General features: G+C 41.0%; 1 protein-coding gene across 3 annotated transcripts in view; it reads left to right on the top strand.

Annotated features, from left to right (window-relative positions):
- The window catches only part of ADGRF1 (adhesion G protein-coupled receptor F1), a 36,550-nt gene that overhangs the window by 2,550 nt on the left and 12,492 nt on the right, over positions 1 to 21,508 (top strand). For 2 of the 3 annotated variants that reach the window (XM_032650299.1, XM_032650298.1), the window contains 8 exons: positions 7,597 to 7,674; positions 9,146 to 9,297; positions 11,427 to 11,484; positions 13,382 to 13,525; positions 14,496 to 14,669; positions 16,650 to 16,750; positions 17,779 to 17,837; positions 21,255 to 21,418. In XM_032650299.1, the coding sequence (XP_032506190.1) occupies positions 9,229 to 9,297; positions 11,427 to 11,484; positions 13,382 to 13,525; positions 14,496 to 14,669; positions 16,650 to 16,750; positions 17,779 to 17,837; positions 21,255 to 21,418 (769 nt within the window). In that variant the 5' untranslated portion in view covers positions 7,597 to 7,674; positions 9,146 to 9,228. The remainder of the gene's footprint in view (positions 1 to 7,596; positions 7,675 to 9,145; positions 9,298 to 11,426; positions 11,485 to 13,381; positions 13,526 to 14,495; positions 14,670 to 16,649; positions 16,751 to 17,778; positions 17,838 to 21,254; positions 21,419 to 21,508) is intronic. The other variant, XM_032650300.1, reaches the window with a different exon arrangement.

Raw genomic sequence — 21,508 nt, 5'->3', positions numbered from 1 at the left:
GTGGGGCTTCTTACCCCCCACCCCCCACCCCGGCCCCAGCAAGCCACGGATAATCTCATCAAGGCTCCAGTTCAACGGCAGATGAAAACCTGGGCTCTGGCATGTTGAGGCCAAAGATCCATAAGAATTAATAAGTGTGAAAGTGCCCTGGCATTTCCTAGAATTATAGTAAATTTCCCATGCACAGTCAGTTAAATGAATAAAATGCAGAGGTGAACAGCCATGAGGTATGCAGCCCTAAAACGTGCAAAATATAGTTAAATCTTGTTGATGAAGGTCATCTGGTCTTCATCGTGTCTCTGGGTCCTCAGTGAGAATGTCAGTCTTTAATCCCCAGAGGCTCACAAACCATGGAAACTCTAGTGTTTTGTTTTGTTTTAAAGAAAGTCTTTTAAACTAAAGACTTTAAGTGAAGTCTTGAAGATAATTTCCTTATCACTTGCTTCTTTCTCATAAGACAAAGTTTTTAAAAACCTGATCACAAGAATTCCTTTATTATTAGGGATAAGCAGGCATTTACTCTAAATTTGTGGTGTTAGGACAGCTTTGTCACAACAGAACAGATCCACATCTGCAAAGTTTCGGGTAAAGAGGTTTTGTATTAAGCAGATTATATTTTCCATGATGACTTTTCACACTTGTGTTTGTACGTTAGCCTAATTTTGCTTAAACACATTCCTGTGCTTCATCTCTTAAGAGAATCGGGCTAATTATTTCTAAGAAGAGAACAACGTATTTCTTAGGCATATAACACTCTTCTACATCATCAACCAAGATGCCAATTAAGCAAGTAACTAGCAAAAGAAAAGACACAGACATCATAGAATTTAAAAAATATTTAGGTTAGAATTTTATTATATGACCATGTGCGCCTTTAAAAGTGATAAAGAATTTTACAGGTGGTCTTGATAAAGAATGGTTTAGTCAAGAAATGTAGTTAGCATGACTGGTTATTCATTTGGAGGAAAATGAAATAAACCCCTATTTTATACCGGAACCTAAAATAACTCCAGAAGGACTGAGAATTTTAAAGTATATAACAAACAAATGAACTAACTCACTGAAAGAAGTGTTAGAAGATAATATAGGAGGATATGTTTACCATCTTTTTATAGAAAAAAAATTCTTAGCATGACCCCAGTTTAAAATCCATAATGGAAAGGATTGACAGAGACATTCATTGATGAATGTCTTAAACTTTTGTGCTGAACAGGACAACATAAAAAGTTAAAGACCAGAGACAAATGATGAGCACATATTTATAACACGAGTGACAAAGAGCTGATATCCATGCTATGATGAGCTCCTAGAAGCAGTTCTTAAGAAATAGGTGAACATTCCAATAGAAACACTTTGGACAATGACTTAAATAGTCAAGCCGGAAAAAAATATATATAAATGACCAATAAACATCTGAAAAATGCTTAATTTTATTAATAATCAAAGGCATAAAAATTAAAGCAATTAGATAAATATTTGCCTATCAGTTTGGCAAATATTATAAAGATGTTGGGGCCAGTGTGATGAAACAGGCATTTCTACACCTTACCAGGGACTGTAAATGGGTACAAATTAGGAGGGCCATTTGGCCATGTCTATCAAAACTCAAAATGTTGAGTTAAAGATGCACAAGAAGAAGGTTAACAGAAGGAACATTTGAGGCAGATTATAGGAGTCTAAATAACAAATTTGCCATGATAATGTGTTAGATTTTCGTCTGTACATGACGTGAAGCCCAGAAGGTTTTTGAATGTGGATTGGCATGGTATTTGCAGGATAGGTAGAATGCCAGGCCACTGGCTTTATTTCTAGAAAAATCATTTGGGGAATATCATTGGAAAATGTGCTTTTACTTATTAGGAAATTAGGATGAAAACACTTAATATGCTTAGGGAAGCTTAAAGAATGAGTGTTTTTTGGTAGATTTGAAATAATTGAGGTTTAGCAGTGTGAGCACTGAATGAAAAGTCAGATATTGTTTCACTCTTATTTAAAAATAGATCATGCAAGAACAGTTTGTAGCATCTTTAATCTGACCTTTCACCCGTGAAGACCCCACAAAGCCCGTTCTGTAGGTTCTTTCCAGTAGGCCTGGTGAATTGTGTTTTCTCCCTTGAAGAGCCGAGTTTCCTTGGACACTGGTGGCACTCACGTTGTTAGGAGGATAGCTTTGAAACATATATTCTTCTTTTTCCTGAACAAAGAAAGCTTAATTGTCAGGAACTCGGATGGGGATCATGTTAATAATTGTGACTCTATTAAAATCATGGCCTAAGCAACAAAACGAGCTGGGTCCAGAGTCCGAGAGAAATAACAAGTTCCTTGGGGAGAGAAACTTAAGGAAATAGTCAATACGTTCTTTTTATTTAGAATTTAGGTTTACCCTTCTCATTTTACACAAGTGTAAAACCCAAATAATTCCCACTTAATTGCCCAATAATCAAAGCAATACATATGAAAGTACTTTGTAAATTAGAAAGAATTATCCTATTTCTTCTTATGTAAATATCCCCGCCCTTGAGTGCGGTTCTGGTACATTTTTCAAGCAAAAAGTCCAAGAGGAAGGTCAAATTCTCTGGGCTTTACTGATTGACAGTAAGCAAATTCGAGTGGGGAAGATGGGAAACAATGACCTGGGGATTCCAGGAAGGCTGGGTCCCCACTTGCTAAGCTGAAGTCTTGGCTGAAGAAAGAGCTTGGCACCTTTTCTAGAATGCCATTAATCATGCTTTAAGGGCTTGGTGGTAACTTGTGTTCTACTGAACCATGAGTGACAGGAGCAAATCCTCAGTTACAGGGGGTTGGAATAGAGCCAACCCTTGAGGCTGGCAGTCAGGCTTTTTACAACAGAATTGAGCTAGACTTGTCTGTGAGTGATAAACTCAACCAGTACACCCAAAGCAGTATTGGGTGATGAGCTAAGAACGATGAGTCATTCTGTATCTCTTCTAAGAAACAAAGCAGAGATAAATGAATTTAAAAAAACCAGAATCCTTGTGAGGAGGGAGCAGACAGCTGAGCTAGGCTGACAGCACCAGCAACAGGAGAAATGCTCTCTAGCTGAAGTTCCAATTCGTGGCAAAGGACAGAAGGCCTCGTCAGAAATGTATCTCAATTTTTGGATGGGAAAGAATCAGATAAGAGGCATGGTCACAAACTGGACTCTGAAGGCAGATCCATTCAGTGAAACATCAGAGAGTTTAAATAGGGAACAGAGATACCCCAGCAACCCAGCAGTTGTTTTCAAAAGTAGGTCTGATCATGGCTCTTGGAGTTTCCCCAAGTGGGTGGCACGAACACCCTGCCTGGGAAATTGGAGGCGCTCAATACACAAGGCTCTCGATACACAAGTGATTGGACAAATCAAAGTTTAGCGGATTGGTAAAGTGTTGCAAGGAAAGGGACAACTTAGCTAAGTAATTCCTTTTGTCCCTTCCAGCCTTACAACTCCGTAGTTCTTAAAAAACCTACCGCTATTCTCAACGGAAGGGCTTAATTCTTATCAGGTTCTCAGCCCATCTCAAAAGATGTTCAGGAATGATAATAAGCCGTATGAGGAGGACACAGGAACAGAGTCCAGTAAAAACAGTTTCATCTTTCTAGACTCAGATTTGATGACTGACAGACACTAATGAAAAGAACAATTACATATGCAAATAGAAACTGGGAAATGGGCATATAATAATGGAATCTGAATGTGAACAGATCTGAGCGCACCCTATTTTCTTCCTTACTTTATAGAAAAGGAAACTGAGTCCAGCAAGTTTTCTTTTTAACTTTCACGACTTCTAGCAGATAAGGGACAATGCTGAAGTTAGGGTCTAATTCATCTAGGTCGTTTCCCACTAAGTTTATTCAACGTGAACACGCTAAAAACATACTGCAATATAAAATATGTGTTTTAAACTTTACTGGGAACACATGTTTATACAGACACTCATTGAACTTTTAACTTTTAAATAACTTCATAGTCCTTCCAAAAGAAGTTGGTCTAGCTCATAAAAAGTCCCAAACCACCAAACATTTTTCCATATATGACATTGGTTATCTTTTCTGTCTCCCACCTATATCCCCACCTGTCTTTACCATATCTGCCTACTGAAAGGAATGCAAAGAAACTCTTCTCAAAGGCAAATGGCCCAAGAACTCCCATACAAAGGCAGATCCCAATGAAAATGTGACCAAAAACTTATAAAATAAGACGTAAAATAAAACCGAGATTTTAAAGGTCCTCTGCCTATTAATCAGTTCTATTTGAATCCTGATTTCTTTCAGATCCCAGCTGGAGATCTGTTCTTTCCATTTGTGTGTGTGTGTGTGTGTGTGTGTGTGTGATGCATGTGTGCACATGTGAGTCCAAGGCAGAGAGGAGGGTGACAGTTCTACTGGGAATTCTTCTATTTATAGAGGAAGAAACATAATCCCATACATATTGATGCCAGGAAAACAGCCCAAGAGTTTAACTCTGCCTAAGAATAGAATGTTACTAAAAATGCTGGAAAATGTATGTGAGAGCAGTGCTGGTGAAGCACCACTGTTGATAAGGAGACAGCTGTTGATATAAATAAATGATATTTGGATCCATAAATACATAACTGGAAGATTGAGGAGACAATGGGCGGCCGTCTCCAGAGGCGTAATAGCAAATTCTAATGATTGTTCTCTAAAAACTGAAGGACAGGGATTATCAGGAATGAATTCACTTGAATGAATTCAAGGAAGTGAGGGGAGTCCCACCACGGCCAAGTCTTCCCATGGATGCCAGGGCCTCCCATGGACACCCGGGCCAACACAGCTGTAGGTCAGGCATCGCTGGCCCCCAGCCGCACAGAGAGACGTGTGTTGTAAACAAGCACACACACTCTGATGACAAAAACAGCTTCTCATCTGTGGCAAGGGAACATGGATTCTGAGAATTTTTTTTTAAATAATCAGGACCCTTCCAGTTCAGAAGGGACGTGCTGAAAATACCACGGGGTTTGCCTCTAGTGAAGGCAAAGTCAAGTTGGATTTAAGATTACACCTCAACACACACACACACACACACACACACACACACACACACACACACAGTATTTCTTGACCCTCTTTAGAGTCAGATAACTAAGTTACCGTAAAAATGTATTTTTACTACCTCCGAGCTGGAATCCCTCCATTTACACAGTGCTAGCTATCAACCCAGGAGCACCTTTTATTTGATCAGTTAATTTGCCTCAGATTGAAGTCAAATTCTGACACAATCCAACAAGTAACTACAAAAACTGGTGGTGAGATTGAAACGCTAGTCGTACTAATATTAGCAGCTATCAATCATTGAGGCTCACCGCCTGTCAGGCGTTGTTCTGAGTCCTCTATATTCAATTACTCATTCAATTCTCCGAAGAACCTCTGAATTAGATACGACTTTCCCCATCTTATAGACGAGCAAACCGAGGCATAGAAAGCCTAAAAAAATGTCAAAAGGAGTCCGGTTGACAAACGCCAGGACCTGAAGCCTTTGCAGGCTAGCCACAGAGCCTGTTTTGACCCATGCACCTGGAGATAACGATTTTCCTCCTTTTGATTAGTTGTCAAATACGGCCCAGTTAAATTTGAATTTCAGAAAAACAGCTGTAATTCTGGACAATGAATAGTGTCCCAAATATTGTGTGGCACATACTTACACTAAAACATTATTTGTTATTTATCTGAAAGTCAATCTTCCAACCCTACCCCAGAGGGAGCTGAGTGCACCAAGGAAGCAAAGAAAACATTTTGATAAATTTGACGTTTGGTCCCAAATCCCAGAGGAGAATTCAAATCACAGTATTAGCCTCAGGGCAGAACTCTTTTTCCCTCTGCTAGAAGCAGTCTAGAATAACAGCTCTCAAAGCTGTCTGGGGGTCAGCCTCACTCGCGAAGCTTTTTTTTTTGCAGTGTGCGGGCCTCTCACTGTTGTGGCCTCTCTCGTTGCAGAGCACAGGCTCTGGACGCGCAGGCTCAGTGGCCATGGCTCACGGGCCCAGCCGCTCCGCGGCATGTGGGATCTTCCCGGACCGGGGCACGAGCCCGTGTCCCCTGCATCGGCAGGCGGACTCTCAACCACTGCGCCACCAGGGAAGCCCATTTGCGAGGCTTCAATAACGCGCATGGCTGTGCCTGATCTGCATAAGATTTAGTAGGCTTACTGTGGGATAGGGGCACCATTATTTTCAAACGAGCCCCTAAGTGTTTCCTTGTCTCCTTCCCAGCTCCTCCCCCTTTTTCATAGTCCGGCTATTCATGACTGGCCTATAGACCAGTGATTGGGAATCACTGGTCTGAAACCCTGATTATAAGTTCCAGTTGACCATTTCTAGCCAGTCCAAGGAGACAGCCCAGGCTCCACCCTCCAGTGTAGGAAGAAGAGAGAATTAACAGGCTGAGAGGATGAGAGAGTTTCCTCACACGCTTGGAGCTGTCACCCAGGCCTCCTCACGGTGGGTTTGCAGCCTCAGGCCTGAATGCTACATGTGAGAAAGAGATTTTTCAAAGAGAGAGAGATGGAGAGAAAGAGCCATATGAGGCCCAGGCCTCCTGTTTGGAAGCAGGCCCTGGCACAAGAGAGAGGGTAGATCATGTTAAAAATTGTCCCTGGAAGTGGAGGAAAATTGGGAAAGGGGCTGGAAAGAGCACAAGCTCCGTCTGCAATGTGGCTGCACTCCAGGAGGGTACTGGGAAATAAATTTAGCAGGACGTGGCAGTTCACCAATAAACAAACAAACAAATATATAAATAAAAACAAATAGAAAATATCCAAAGGGCACAGAAAAAGAAGTTCTATTTCACAAAACTGTTCAGTTATTTTACATAGATATAAAATTTTCATTATATGTGAGTGTATATATATATATATATATATATATATACATAATACAGATATATACACATTTTATTATGTGTGTATCTATATCCTCGTGTTATAAAATATGTTCCTTTCTATGGGGTCAAAAATATTTGAAAAACACCACTCCAGAGACAAACATCCCTCACTTTTGGAATGCAGAAAGCACAGACCAGAGCAAATAGGACTCAGAGCAGGTTTTGGGAAGGAAGATGGGGAAGAATGATCTGGAGACTGGACAGCTGCCCAAAGAACGTTAAAGCAGTCGATTTTGGGGGAGTCTTGGCAGGCAGGTGGATGGGAGCACGCGAGGACCATTCACTAAGGGGAGAAGGTAAATAAAAAACGGGTATGTGTCTCATGGTTTATTTTTCATGCTGCCCTAGAAAGCCCTAGAAAGAATCTCTGCTGACATGTAGGCCACATCTGTGGGAGTCGTTACCCTGTCTCTAATGCCTTTTCTCTTTTCTAATCAATATTTTTTTAAATTGAAGTATAGTTGACTTACAATGTTGTATTAATTTCTGCTGTACAGCAAAGTGATTCAGTTATATGTATATATACATTCTTTTTAAAAATATTGTTTTCCATTATGGTTTATTCCAGGACATTGAATACAGTCCCCTGTGCTATACAGTAGGACCTTGTTGTTATCTATTCTATATGTAAAAGCTTACATCTGCTAATCTCCACCTCTCACTCCATCCTTTCCCAGCTGTTCTCTTTTCTTGTAGGTCAGAGAGCAAAGCCTGAGGCCGCACTGTTGGGATGGCAAGGCGTGTATGAAGTTTAAAGTGCACCCGGGAAGCAAGGTAAGGGCTGGAGAACCAACCCTGGGCTTCTGTGCTGCTGTCCCCAGGCACTTATTCCAATGGTGGGTTATTGAGCTTGGGAATCATAGCTCTTCATCTTTTCCTATGGAGATGTAAAGAGAAAGGGAATTTTATGACCATGACTACGGACTTTTGTCTAAATTATTCTGAGATAACCATGAACTTGAGGACAATTTGTTGCTAACCACATCAACTATGAGGAAGGCCACAGGGAAGTATTCCTTCATGTTCTGTCAATACTGGCCAATAAAACTTTAAAAAAAATTTTTGTTAACAAAACCCCACACAACATACAACGTACCATCTTAGCCGTTTTTAAGTGTAAAGTTCAGCAGTGTTAAATACTTTTACACTGTTGTACCACAGATTTCTAGAACTTTTCCTTTGGGCAAAATGGAAACTCTATACCCACTGAATAACAACTCCCCTCTACCCCCTCCTCCCAGCCCCTGGCAACTGCATTCTTCTGTCTATTTCTATGAGTCTGACTTCTTTAGATCCTCATATAAGTGGAATCATATAGTACTTGCCATTTTGTGATTGGCTTATGTCATTTAACATAACGCCCTTAGGGGTCATCCATGATCATAGCACGGGACGGAATTTTTTTTTCTTTTTAAAGGCTGAGTAATATTCCATGCCCAATAAAATTTTTGGCAATGATGAAAGTGTTCTGTGTCTACACTGCCTAACGGGGTAACCACTAGCCAATGTGTTTACTGAGCACTTGAAATGTGGCTAGTATGACTGAAAATTGAGTTTTTCATTCCATTTTATTCTAATTAAAATTAAATTTATTCTAATTAAAATTAGACTGTCACATGTGGCTGGTGGCTACTACATTGGACAGAACAGTTCTAACTCGTGATTTTTTTCATTGCCACCAAATAACCTGTGTGTAAATGATTAAATCTTGTGACCATGACTATGGGCTGAGTTTTGTCTAAGTTATTCTAAGATACCCATGAACTTGAGCACAGTTGGTTGCTGATTACATGAACTATGAACAAGGAAATTTGCTGGATTGGTTCACTATTATTTTTATGCTGAAATACTCAGAGTCTATCTTTATATTAATGGTTCTAGGGTCCTTGGTTATTTGAATGCCTGTCTTTACTGAGATGAAAAGAAAACCTCAGTGAAATATAAAAGGCTGGATGTTAAATGCACCCAACTACAAAGTAGAAGCAAGCCATGATTTTAAGATAGCCTGTGTTGAGTCAAATTTGATCACTTAGATCAAACTTAAACGTAGAAGAGAGTTCTGGAGAAATTTTCTAGTAGGTTTGTAAAGAGGAAAATTCACTAGTTCTGCAGTGGGAGTGGAAGTGATGTTGTCTCTGGTGGAAAAATATAACCATATGCTCAGGGCTTCTGATGAGCCCAGCTAGGCTTTACCCCTGTGTGCATTTAAAAATGTTGGCTTGAATGACTTGTTTTTGTGCCTCAGCCTTGCATGGCGCACACGTCTAGTCACAGACTGTGACTCCAGCTGTTCTTGTCCTGTCCAGAAGCAGGAGGGGCCAGGGGAAGATGAGAGTTCCTACGCCCTGGCTCTTCTCCTTCTTCATGATCACCGAGGGCTGGAATGGCTTCCTGGGGGTGAGTTTGCGTACGTCCCGTTTTCTTCTCTACCACCTCCCCGCTGTCCTTCTGGCACTTTGAGCGTCTGTCACTCTCTAGGCAACTGCGGTGACAAAATTTCATAGACTTGGCATCAAAAGTGCTGGGTTCTTGTCTCAACAATACCAGCATTAGCTGTGTGGCCTTGGATGAGTCACTTCATGTCTTGGAGCTTGGAGGACCTGACTGCAAAAACCGGGATCTTGGACTAAGCCATACTGGAGATGTTTTCTAACTCAGCGCATCCTCTCCTATGGCCTCTTTGATGGAGGAAAAGCATATAGATCGACATTAGCAGTCCTTGTTGGCCTCTTCCCTATCTATACTCACTTTCCTTTTTTTTCCCAATAACCTTTTTTTAATTGAAATAATAATTTACATATTTTAGTTTAGTTTACATAGTTAATTTACAATGTGTTAGCTTCAGGTATACAGCAAAGTGACTCAGTTATACATATATATATGTATACATATATATATTCTTTTTCAGATTCCTTTCCATTATAGGTTATTATAAGACTTTGAGTATAGTTCCCTGTGCTATACAGTAGGTCCTTGTTGTTTATCTGTTTTATACATAGTAGTGTGTATCTGTTAATCCCAAACTCCTAATTTATCCCTCCCCACCTGCCCCTGTCCCCTCTGGTGACCATAAGTCCGTTCTCTAAGTCTGTGAGTCTGTTTCTGTTTTGTAAGTTCGTTTGTATCATTGCTTTAGATTCCCCGTATAAGTGATATCATATGATATTTGTCCTTCTCTTTCTGACACACTTCCCTTAGTATGATAATCTCTAGGTCCATCCATGTTGCTGCAAATGGCATTATTTCATTCTTTTATATGCCTGAGTAATATTCCACATCTATGCCACATCTTCTTTATCCATTCATCTGTCAATGGGCACTTAGCTAGCTTCCATGTCTTGGCTATTGTAAATAGTGCCGCTGTGAACATTGGGGTGTATGTATCTTTTCAGATTGGAGTTTCCTCTGGATGTATGCCCAGGAGTGGGATTGCAGGATCATATGGCAACACTATTTTTAGTTTTTTTAAGGAACCTCCATACTGCTCTCCATAGTGGCTGCACCAGTTTACATTCCCACCAACAGTGTAGGAGGGTTCCTTTCTCTCCACACTCTACTCACTTTCTTGATGCTTTCATCTGGGGTCATGGTTTTAATGTTCTCTGCATGCCAATGACTCCAAAATCTGTGTCTCCTTCTCACACCTGTTCCCCGAATGCCACACTCACCTATCTACTACCTACTTGGTATCTCCAGCTGGGTGCCAATATCCCCTCAACTTAATATGTCCAGAATTAAACTCTCGGTTTTTTCTCACCAAACCTGCTTCTCCTTGCCCATCTCAGCAAGTGGTATCACTGTCTCTCCAGCTGCTTAAGCAGAAAAATTATTATTATGCTTGACACTTCTCATAATCCACGTCTAAACCATTAGATCTTTTTTTCTGGTTTTCTCTTTAAAATATATCCAGAATCCAAACACTTCTCACCAACTCCATGGCTACCATCCTGATCCACACCTTCATCATCTCTCACCTATATTATCTCGGTAGCTCCTGAAACGCTCTCATTGCTTCGGTGCTTGTCTATTCCCAACACGGCCGCAGGATTGAGCCTTCTAAAAAGTGGAGCAGAGCACATCTTTCCTCTGTTCAGAACTCTCCAGCAGGCTCCCATCCCACTCAAGCAAAAGCTAAGCCCTTGCCACAGCCCAGAAGGATCTACAGGACCTGCCTCCCCAGAGATACTCTGACGTCACTTCCTGCCCCGCCCCCCCCCCCCCCCCGACTCCACTTAGCTACTCTGGTCTTCACGTGCCAGGCATATTCTTATCCCAGGGCCTTTGCACCTGTTCCTTCCTCCTCCTGGGAAGTTCTTTCTCAGGGATCCTCACTTTCCTGCTTCCTTCAGGTTTGTGCTCAAAAGGTGCCTCAGCGATGTCCTTTTCTGCCCCCCTCCCCCACCATCCCTGGCTTGCATTTTAGATCCATGATTTCAGTTTATCTGGGAAATCCAACGAGGCCTTATGAAATACAATATGATCAAGGCTTGCTGTAATTCTTCTTCTTCTTTTTTTTCTCTTAACAGAGTGATGATGGCATCAAAACAAAGCAAGAACTCATTTTGAATCAGAAAAAGCCTCTAGGTGAGACTCCCTCAGATAGCATGGTACAGCACACCCTGGAGCCCAGAGAGCAGGGTTCAAATCCCAGGGGTGCTCCTGAGGGGTTTTATGATCTTTGGCACATCATTAAATACCTCAAATGCGTAAAACGGTAATTACAGTAATTCTTTGTGAGGATGAAATAATATAATAAAGGCATAGCATCCTGTCCCATAACCAGCCAGTAGCTGCTCCATACTCGTCCTTTCCCTCTTCACCTTGATCCCAATAATGTAATGAATGGCACAGACTTCAGTCTGGGAATGAGTTGTGGTCTGAAATTTGATTTGCGGGTCTGATGCTTCAAGCATTGTATATATTTCCTCATGGAAACAATGGTACACACAGATGGTGGTTAGGTTCCTGGGTCAGTCCTCAAAAGCCTTTTTACGGTGCCATGAATCTGCCATCCAGCAATGTGCTGATAGGGCCATAGACCTTACCACGCTGTAGCAAGGCTACAATTCTTTGGGAAAATGAAACCAGAGCTTCAACTTGGAATGCCATGGAAAGGTAAAAGCACACGTATACATTGAACTGTTACCAGTGCCATGCACTATTCTAAGTGTGTTAGATGAATTAAATCCTCACAAAGATCCTCTGAGTTAGGTACAATCGCCATCTTTATTTTACAGATAGTGAGACAAGGCCGGTGGGTAGGTGGGGCAGGATTCAACGCCCAGTCAGTCTGGCTCCAGAACCAGAGCCATTCATCTTTCCCCGCTTCCCCACCTATTACCTGCTTGGGCCTCCCCTTAGCTTACATCCCTTGGAGTAATTCCCAAGGCCGGGACAGAGTTTCCGGCCTTAAGGAGATGCGGGGAGGGGTGAGTTGGTGGCAACTACAGCAGGCAGGAGACTCCTGTAAATGTCCCGGGACATGCTGCAGCTTCTGGATTTCCTTCTGAGAAGCCTAGGGATTGATCCAGCTGCTTTTCTTCCCTATAAATCTCCCAGCTCCCCCAGACCCTTAAGAAATGGGACAGTCTCATAGAAGCTCCCCATCTCACCTGTGCCTGTAGAAAGCATGGTCCCGTCCTGAGAGATCTAAGGGATTCTAAGAGGTTTCACTGCCGATGATCACAAAATGAGACCCAGGAAAAAAGGATATTCACCTTTTGCCTCTTTTTCTCTGAGGCCCTTCACATTCTTAACCTGGGGTCCACAGAGGACCTTGGGAGGATCTTGAGACCCCATGGAACTTCATACAGAGTTTCATGTGAATGTGCCCAAGTGAATTCTGGGTGCGATTCCTCTTCTCTCCCAGCCCAAAACACCTAATGGTCTCTTCTTAGGGAAACAAAAGGTACTGCTCAGAAACGATAAGGTGGAGGTGAGGGTGCATCAAGGCTCAAGTAAGGTTTGGTTTGGTTTTACTTGTGCATTTCATCTCAGTATCAAACTCAGCTAATTAGTGGAACATTTGTACAGGAGAAGGAAGGGCTCTTTGGAGAGGAAAGAGGGGACTGGGGGTTTTATATCAGAGATACGTCCAGGAGACCAGAGCTGGGGGAGGAGGCGGGGAGAGTGACCAGGACTTTCTCACCTCTTCTCCCTTCAGTCTTGACCCCGAAACTTGACTCTGGATGTGACCTGAGAAGTATATAAAGTCAGGAGGGCGATGCTGGGGTGCGTCAGAAAGCACGGAGCAGCTGGCCTGGCTGAAGTCGGAGGAGAGAGGTGTCTTAGGCACCTGTAGACCATCTGATGCTTTGCTCGGGATGTTCATTTTTAGCCCATGTCTGGATGAATGGAAGCGACCAAGCCATGTCCGTGACCCTCAGGCTGAATCTGACAAGCGCTCCGAGGTCACTTGCTCTGCAGTGTCTCCCTCCCAGCCTGAGAAAAGAAGCCTTCAACGGTCTCTCTTTCTCTCTAGGTCCAATCCAGGAATACGAGCTGCTGCTTCAGGTAGCCTATCGAGATTCCAAGGAGAAAAGAGACGTGAAGAACTTTCTGAAGCTTTTGGAGCCTTGCCCTGTTTTGGGGCCGGTGAAGATTATCAGAGCAAAGGCCACCACGTGTGAGTCAGTCTCTGGTAACTGGGAGTGGAAATGGGGAAGGTGGTGTGTGAGTCGGGAGAGGTTAGGTTATGCTGGGGAATCAATCATCCCCCCAATATCTGTGGCTGAAAAGCATAAATGCTTGTAAAAGATATCTGGCCAACAGCACTAATGACCACCACAATAGGGTTAGGAGAAGTTAAATGATTTATCTAAAGCAAGGGTTCTCAGAGTGTGGTACCCAGACCGACAGTAGCAGCAGCATCAGGGAACTTAAAAGAAGTGCAGATCCCTGGCTCCATTCCAGACTTACTGAATCATACACTTTGGGATGAGACCCCTCCCAGAAGGTTCTGGCACATGATCAGGTTTGAGAACCATTTATGGCGCACCACTGTGCATATTTTCACAACCGTATGTGGTGACTTTGCCGCATTTTTTTTTTTTTTTTTTTTTGTCTATTGTAAAGGAAAGGTTTCTTAGTAGGAGTTTTAGGTCCAATGCAAGCATACAGGATTGGTTAATAAAATTTTTCATCATGATTCTCAACAAAAAGGTTTCTCTGCCTTTGCCATATTGCTAACAGGGACTCTGGGGGAGTGATGCTAGGTGGATGGGAGCCTCCGATAAGACAGTGGACAAATACCATCTAGAACCCTTTAAATAACTCTCAGGTCGACATATCCTCTTCTGCTTCTTTCTCCATGTGAGTGGTACCGACTGGGCACACATCCTTCTTTTGGACGCTAGCCCCAGACACTTGATTGTTATGTTAGCTGGGTTTCTGATCCAACCTCAGTATCTATCGAGTGGGACGTTTCTTTAATCTTAAACATACTTGTTTCCATCTTGTTTTCATCCTTACAGCTTTTGGAGAGAAATATCTCTAGCTTTCAGTTCAGATTCTATATCAGAACCAAAGATGAGAACTCAACCATAGCCAGTTTATTAACCAGGTCCCGTGAGACCAAGCTCTGTTTTTTTGTGCAGACTGTGGCATCCAGAACGGGGTCCTGCGCTGTGCCTGTGACGACGGCTACTCCTGGTTTCCTCCCTCATGCCTTGATCCCCAGAAATGCTACCTTCACACGGAGGGATCTCTCCAGAGCTGTGATTGTCATCTCAACAACCTCACCCAGAGTGTCCATTTCTGTGAGAGAACAAGTAAGTGTGTAAGGATACCAAGAGGGGAGCTGGGGCCACTCCCACCTCCACATGTGACAGAGAGAGAAGGACCACCAGGTCTGTACCCCAGTGTTTCTCTTTGCCTCCCAGAGAAGAGCCAGTGTTTACAGGGAGTTGGAAGGGCAGTGATGACGTACCCTGCTAGGCTTGGCTGGACACAGCGAGAGCTCCGTAAGTGCAGAAAATTCAGAAATGCGAGCTGATGTTTGGGCGCTAGTTCAGCCTGGAGGTACCTCCAGCTCACCTCGACAATTCTACGATCCTTCTGAGATTTAGGGAGATTCCCTGAAATTCCAAGTAGGGGAACAGCTTGTGTAAATAACGTTTTTCTTCCCACCTTCTGTTTACTTCTTTGGCCAACATCAATTTCCAGAAAATAAAAATTTAGAGGTGTGCAGGCAGGGAGGGTTGCCTAGTGATTACATTGAAAGAAATTCTGTAAATTGCCAACAAATATGTGTGTTGAACGAATTGCCAAAACCAAACAAAAGTTGAAGTCTAGTTTAGGAGCCAGTGGACGCTGAGGGAGCTACTGCTGACTCAGGTTGATGTCCAGTGGATGATGGGGTGAGCCTCATGACGTGGGCTCCAACAGCTTGAAGGACTTTAAGAAACGTCCCCAAAGACTAGTCCAGTTATCTTGAAGCTCCAGATTTTGGTAGAGTGGAGCAAAGAGTGAAGGAGGACCTGAAATAGCCCAGCTTTCCTGGGTCTCCCTGGATCCCTTTCCCAGAACCACAGCAGTTCAGGTTAAGGTAACACTTATTTATTTATTTATTTTAATAATTTGATTGAAGTATAGTTGATTTACAATGTTGTGTTTAATTTCTGCTGTACAGAAAAGTGACTCCGTTTTATATACATCTATCTATCTACCTACCTATCTATCTATCTATCCTTTTTCATATTCTTTTCCATTATGGGTTATCAAAGGATATTGAATACAGTTCCCTGTGCTATGCAATAGGACCTGTTGATTATCCATCCTGTATATAATAGTTGGCATCTGCTAATCCCAGACTCCTAATCCTTCCTGCCTCAAGTAACACATATTTATTAAACACCATCTTTATACCCAGATCTGGGGCAAATTCTGGCAGGTCACCGTGAGGCATTTATCTTGCTGTCGATCAATTAGCAAGCTACCTGGGGAGGCCAGGCTGTTAACACATAAAAGAAGACAATGTGACCTCTTCAACAAATTTTGATGAAAGCCTACACTTTGAAAAGTGGTCCAAGTCTGATCCATCTTTGGGGGATACAAAGATGGATCAGACAGGGATTACACTCACAAGGCGATTCCCAAAGTAGAGTGGGGACACACATTCATGAGGTGTGTTCACAGATAGATGTGTAGGTGAAGAGGCTGGAAGGGAGGTATGGATAAAGTACTGTAAGAATTTAAAGGAGAGGAAGACTCTTTTCATCTGGGGCCCAGGGAAGGTCTTGCTAAAGAGGCACATTTAACTAAGTCCTGAATGAAAGATACACAGGATTTGTCCATCCAGAGGTGGGGAATAACCTGTCCCAGAGGAGAAAAGCACCAGTGATGGGTAAGCAAGGGGTAAGTTGGAGTTAGCAAGTAGTGATTTTTTTTTTTTTTTTTAATTTTTAAATAGGGACAATGTTTAAGCTCAGGGCCTAGACTGGGATAAGTGACTGCCTTTTATAACCACATGTGAGTGGCTACTCATTTACCTGCTTATAAGGTCATCTTGATTATCGCACTTTCCCATTATGTTCCAAATCCACAAAAGAGAATTCTGGTTTTATGGATGCTTCCTATATTACTTTAGGTGAACATTCATCATAAAAAGAAATTGACAAAAAAAAGAAGAAAGAAAGGAGTTGAAGTACCAGTGTCAAATAGATGGGCTGAATTAGACTTCTGTCATTTTAAGCTATAATATATCAAGTGAGTAATTTTTATCTTTGTAAATTTCTTTTTATTTTCCATAGAGGTTTGGGGTACTTTCAAAATTAATGAAAGATTTACAAAAGATCTTTTGGATTCATCTTCTGCTATATACTCCAAATATACCACTGGAATTGAAATTCAAGTAAGCACCTTCTACTTATTACAAAAGAAATCATTGCCTAAACGTAAGTTCAGGTGTTTCCAATTCAACATATTTATTTAACACATATTCTTAATTTTTCATTTTCAATGAGTTATTACATAGCAGTTAATCACTCTGCCCACAAGTGATGTACTTTGAACATTTTCTTTCAAGGAGCATTAAGCAATTGACTTCTTCCCATTTCTTTAGTGTTTAGTTTTGCTCATTTGTTAGGGTAATATTAAACCAAGCCATCTTGATTCTTTTCTTTTTTTTTTTTAAGTACTAAGGATCTTTATTCTCAGGTCTGATATTGAATCTGTGGCTGCAGGTAATGTCACTATTTTGAGAATAAAAGTTCCCACTATCTTCATTCTTTGCAAGTCTTCAGCCACAAAGTTACACCTTATTCTCATAACAAGATAAGTGAATCAAGCCGTCTTGATTATTTTCTGATTTTTATTTGTCAAAAGAAAGCTCTCATGATCTAAGCTCAATTGTTAACATTTGGGATTTGTTCCTTAAAGAAGCCTCTCTTGTTAGAGGCTAAAGAGGGTTACTGACCAAAATTTTGGACTTCATAATGAAGTGACATAAAACTACCTCTACCTGGGATGGTGGTTTAGATGTGGTCCTAACTGAAGACATGCACAAACACTCCGCAGGCAGATTCAGTTTAAGCATCTATTGAAATCAATGGCTTATTTAGGGGAAGGAGAAAATAGATTTTGGGTGAATTTATTATGTTATCTGGCACCCGACCCATCCTCTAGTCTAAGCAGTTGGTTCTGCATTCTTTATTAGCAACCTCAAAATTAAATTATATGCGTGTACGGAGGCGTGTGTGTGTACATTTTCTGCTATCATTTTAAATGTATTTCTACAACATGCAACTACCTCTCACCATATCTCTTTCCTTTTCTTGGTGCTTCCGTTGGTTATTTATTGCCTGCGACCATTTTTTGCTCAAATGTCTTTCTTGTGTGGGAACAAAGATCAACATATTGCTCTTTGCTCTCTTTGTAAAGCTTAAAGAAGCATACAAGAGTATCCAAGGTTTTGAGTCAGTTCAAGTCACCCAATTTCGGTAAGTTAATGCAATCGTCTTAGAAGGGCATCCCTGGAATCATGCACCCGTCCTGCAGGATGCCTCATGCTGTTTCCAAGTGACCTTGACAGAAAATAAGTCAACTGCTCTTTGAAGTAGGATTCTTACTAAAACCGAATAAAAGTCTGTGGTGCTTTAAAAAATCTTAAGAAGAAAGCCTATATTCTCACTTAAGTGCCTTTGCGAATATAAATATTAAATGGCATTCTCGAAGCCATGGATCAGAAACTAGAATTGGAAACCCGCACGGCTTGGAAGGAAGCAGGAGGACGTGGTGTGCATGCATGGGAAGGGGCGAGTGGTGGTGACGAGGGTTGTGGGTTGAGGAGGGATGCGTTTTCTCCTTCCATGAACACAGAGGGTGTGATGTTGTATAACTGGGGGCCAGAAGGGGCTCCTTGGGTAAAATATTATATTTTTGTGTAGATATCATGTATGCACCATAGTTCAAAGCCCAGTAGTCATTGTCTACAGCAAATAAAGAGATAATTAGGAAATTACCCTTTTGTTTACACTTTAATTCAAAAGTTATTTGGTTAGTTACCCGTGTGTGTATTGATTACCAGCTATTTATAGTCTGCTTGATAGAGGAAGTGACTTAGAGGTCAGAGAACTTAACTTCTTATATACTTTTTTCACAGCTAAAGGATAGCTATAGGAAATTTTCAGTAGCTTTTGCTATAAATATACTGTCCTGGACATTATCCTTTAAGCCCTCTCATGTACCTATAAAAAGGCTCACATGTATAATATTCTTTAAAATTCAGTGCTAGGAAAAACACTGCTTCTTTTTTCTTATATCAAGGTCTATATAATTAATCTAACTTATGTTTTTGACTTTGCCATCATTGAATTCATAGACAGCATTGAAACTCAATCAACAGTTTTGTATTTAATATTCACATGTTTCTTTTCCTTGGTCCTGGTTTTCTATTTATATTTCTAATTTATATTCCATCATATATATATATATATATATATATATATATATATATACATATCTCTTACAAACTGTCTCCAATAATTTGTAGACAAAATCACAGTAAAAGTAGATATAAGTCTATAAAATACAACTATTTTGGTTTTACCCTTTACATACATGATCAAAAGTAAATCTTAGTCTCTCACAGTCTCAATTTATTTATCTGTCAAACAGGACTGTTAACACCTGTGGAATTTGAGTTAACCTCATTACATAAAATGAAATAATAGAAAAATACTTTTCAAACACTATAGAAGGGCTGTATCAATGAAAAGGCATTGTGATCATCACAGCATAAAAGGGTATTTGGGTTTATTTATTGTGAGTTCAACGTAGTTCAATGTAGTGATTAAGAATTTGAGCTTTAGAGAGCCAGAGGTTCATATCCCTCAATTAATAATTAATGACTTGACCCAACTTCTTTTGGACTCAGTTCTCTTATCTATAAAATGAGAATAACCCTAACCCTAACCCTCATGGAGTTGCAGGATTAAATTAATCCATGTTATCTCACTTGCTTTCATAACTTCAAATACCATCTGTATACAGATGGGTTCTGAATTTATTACTTGACCTCAGCCTCTCCCCCAAACTCTGGACTCCAATATCCAATGCCTATTAACATCTCCAGGTGATTTTCTAGTAGGCATGTCAAACGTAACATGTCCAAAATGGGAGTCCTCCAACTGCCCCCCATCATAAGCTTTCATCTCCTTCTCCCACTGTCTTCCCCATCTCATTTCCAGAGATGCTGTTCTTCTAATTGCACAGACCCAAATCTTAGAGCTATCCTGTCTTAATTTATTTTCCAATAAATTATACTTAATTATTGAAGTATAATTTACATACAGTGATATGCTCAAAACTTAATTGTATAGCTTTATTAGCTTTGACAAATACTAATACATGCCACCTCCTATCAAGACAGACCATTTCCATTATCCCCAAAGTTCCCTTGTGCCCCTTTCCAGCCAATCTCCATGCACATTCCTACCTCCCTACCAGAAATAACCACTGATCTTATTTCTATCACCATAGGCTGGTTTTGCTTATGCTAGAACTTTACCTAAATGGAATCATGTAGTGTACAGTTTTTTGGGGGGGCCTGGCTTCTTTCACTCAGCCTAAGGCCTTTGAGACTCATCCTTGGCTTTTTGAGTATCAGGGATTCCTTCCTTTTTATTGCCCAGTAATAATCCATTGTATGAATATACTACAATTTGTTTTTCAATTCCCTGGGGTCGTTCTTGCCTGGTTTCTTTCTCCCACACCCAAAATCTGCTCCGTTAGCAAGTCTTCTGGCTCTATCTTCAAACACAACCTGAAACTGACCAGTTCACTTCTCCCCCCACACACTGCTACTCAATCCGTTCAGGGCACCACCCTTTCCTTCCTAACTAGTTTTCCTGCTTCTCTGCTTCCTCCCTTCACCTATTTTCTACACAGCAGCCAGAGTGATGATCTTAAATTATAAATCTGATCATGCCATGCCTTTTCAAAAAGAATAAAACCTTTTAATAAAAGATGAAATTCAGACTCAAAGGCCCTGTTCCATCTGGCTCCTGGGTACCTCTCGAGGGTCATCTCCTATCCATCTCTCACCCGCTCATTGAATTTTAGTCACGTTAGCCTTGAAGTTTGTCAGACTCACAGGCATTTTCTTGCCTCCAGCCCTTCTCAGGTGCTGGCCACGCTGTACCAATTCTCTTTGCATCACTGGCTGTTTCTTTTCATCCTTCAGGTCTCAGCTTCAAAGATCCTCTGCACAGAGAAGGTTTTCCTGACCAGTCTTATTTAAAGTGGGCCTCACGTCTACTTGATATTCTTTTTTTAAAAAGATCTACATGAAGAAAACTTTATTTTATTTTAAAAGTTGTATTGGTGTGTTGTTGATTTTCAATGTTGTCTTAGTTTCAGGTGTACAGCAAAGTGAATCAGTTATACATATACATATATCCACCCTTTTTTAGATTCTTTCCCCATATAGGCCATTATAAAGTATTAGGTAGAGTTCCCTGTGCTGTACAGTAGGTCCTTATTAGTTATCTATTTTATATATAGGAGTGTGTATATGTCCATCCCAATCTCCCTCCCCCCACCTTACCCTCTGGTAACCATAAATTTGTTTTCGACATCTGTAACTCTATCCCTGAACTTGTCTCTCATAACACTTAACAAAATTTGGAATTATATATATATATATAATTATGATTTTATATATATATAGATAGATAGATATAGATATAGATATAGTGGTTATTTGTTTCTTATTTGCCTTGCCTTCTCCACTGGCACGTAAGCTCCAAGAAGGCAAAGACCAAATCTCTTTGATCTATTCCCACGGACCCAATGCCATCCCCACACAGAATAAGCCTTGAGTGACTGAATGAATGAATCTCATTTTTCTTTCCAAGTCATCATTGTAGAAATGGAAGCATCATTGCTGGGTATGAAGTTGTTGGTTCCAGCAGCACATCTGAACTGCTGTCAGGCATTGGGCAGGTGGCTAAGGAGGCTAAGACGTGCCTGCATCGGCTGTTTCCACTAGAAGACAACTCTTTCAGCGTGTTCGGAAAAGGTAACACTGGATTCCTGTCCTCTGTAGGAAAGTAGATTAGGGGAGCCTAATTAGTAGATTGTATTATATATTCGAGATGTTCCCGAAACA

Source organism: Phocoena sinus, chromosome 11, assembly GCF_008692025.1.
Source record: "Phocoena sinus isolate mPhoSin1 chromosome 11, mPhoSin1.pri, whole genome shotgun sequence".
NCBI classification, from domain to species: domain Eukaryota; kingdom Metazoa; phylum Chordata; class Mammalia; order Artiodactyla; family Phocoenidae; genus Phocoena; species Phocoena sinus.
Note: the sequence above shows the minus strand (reverse complement) of the source record. Positions and strands in the feature narration are given on the sequence as shown.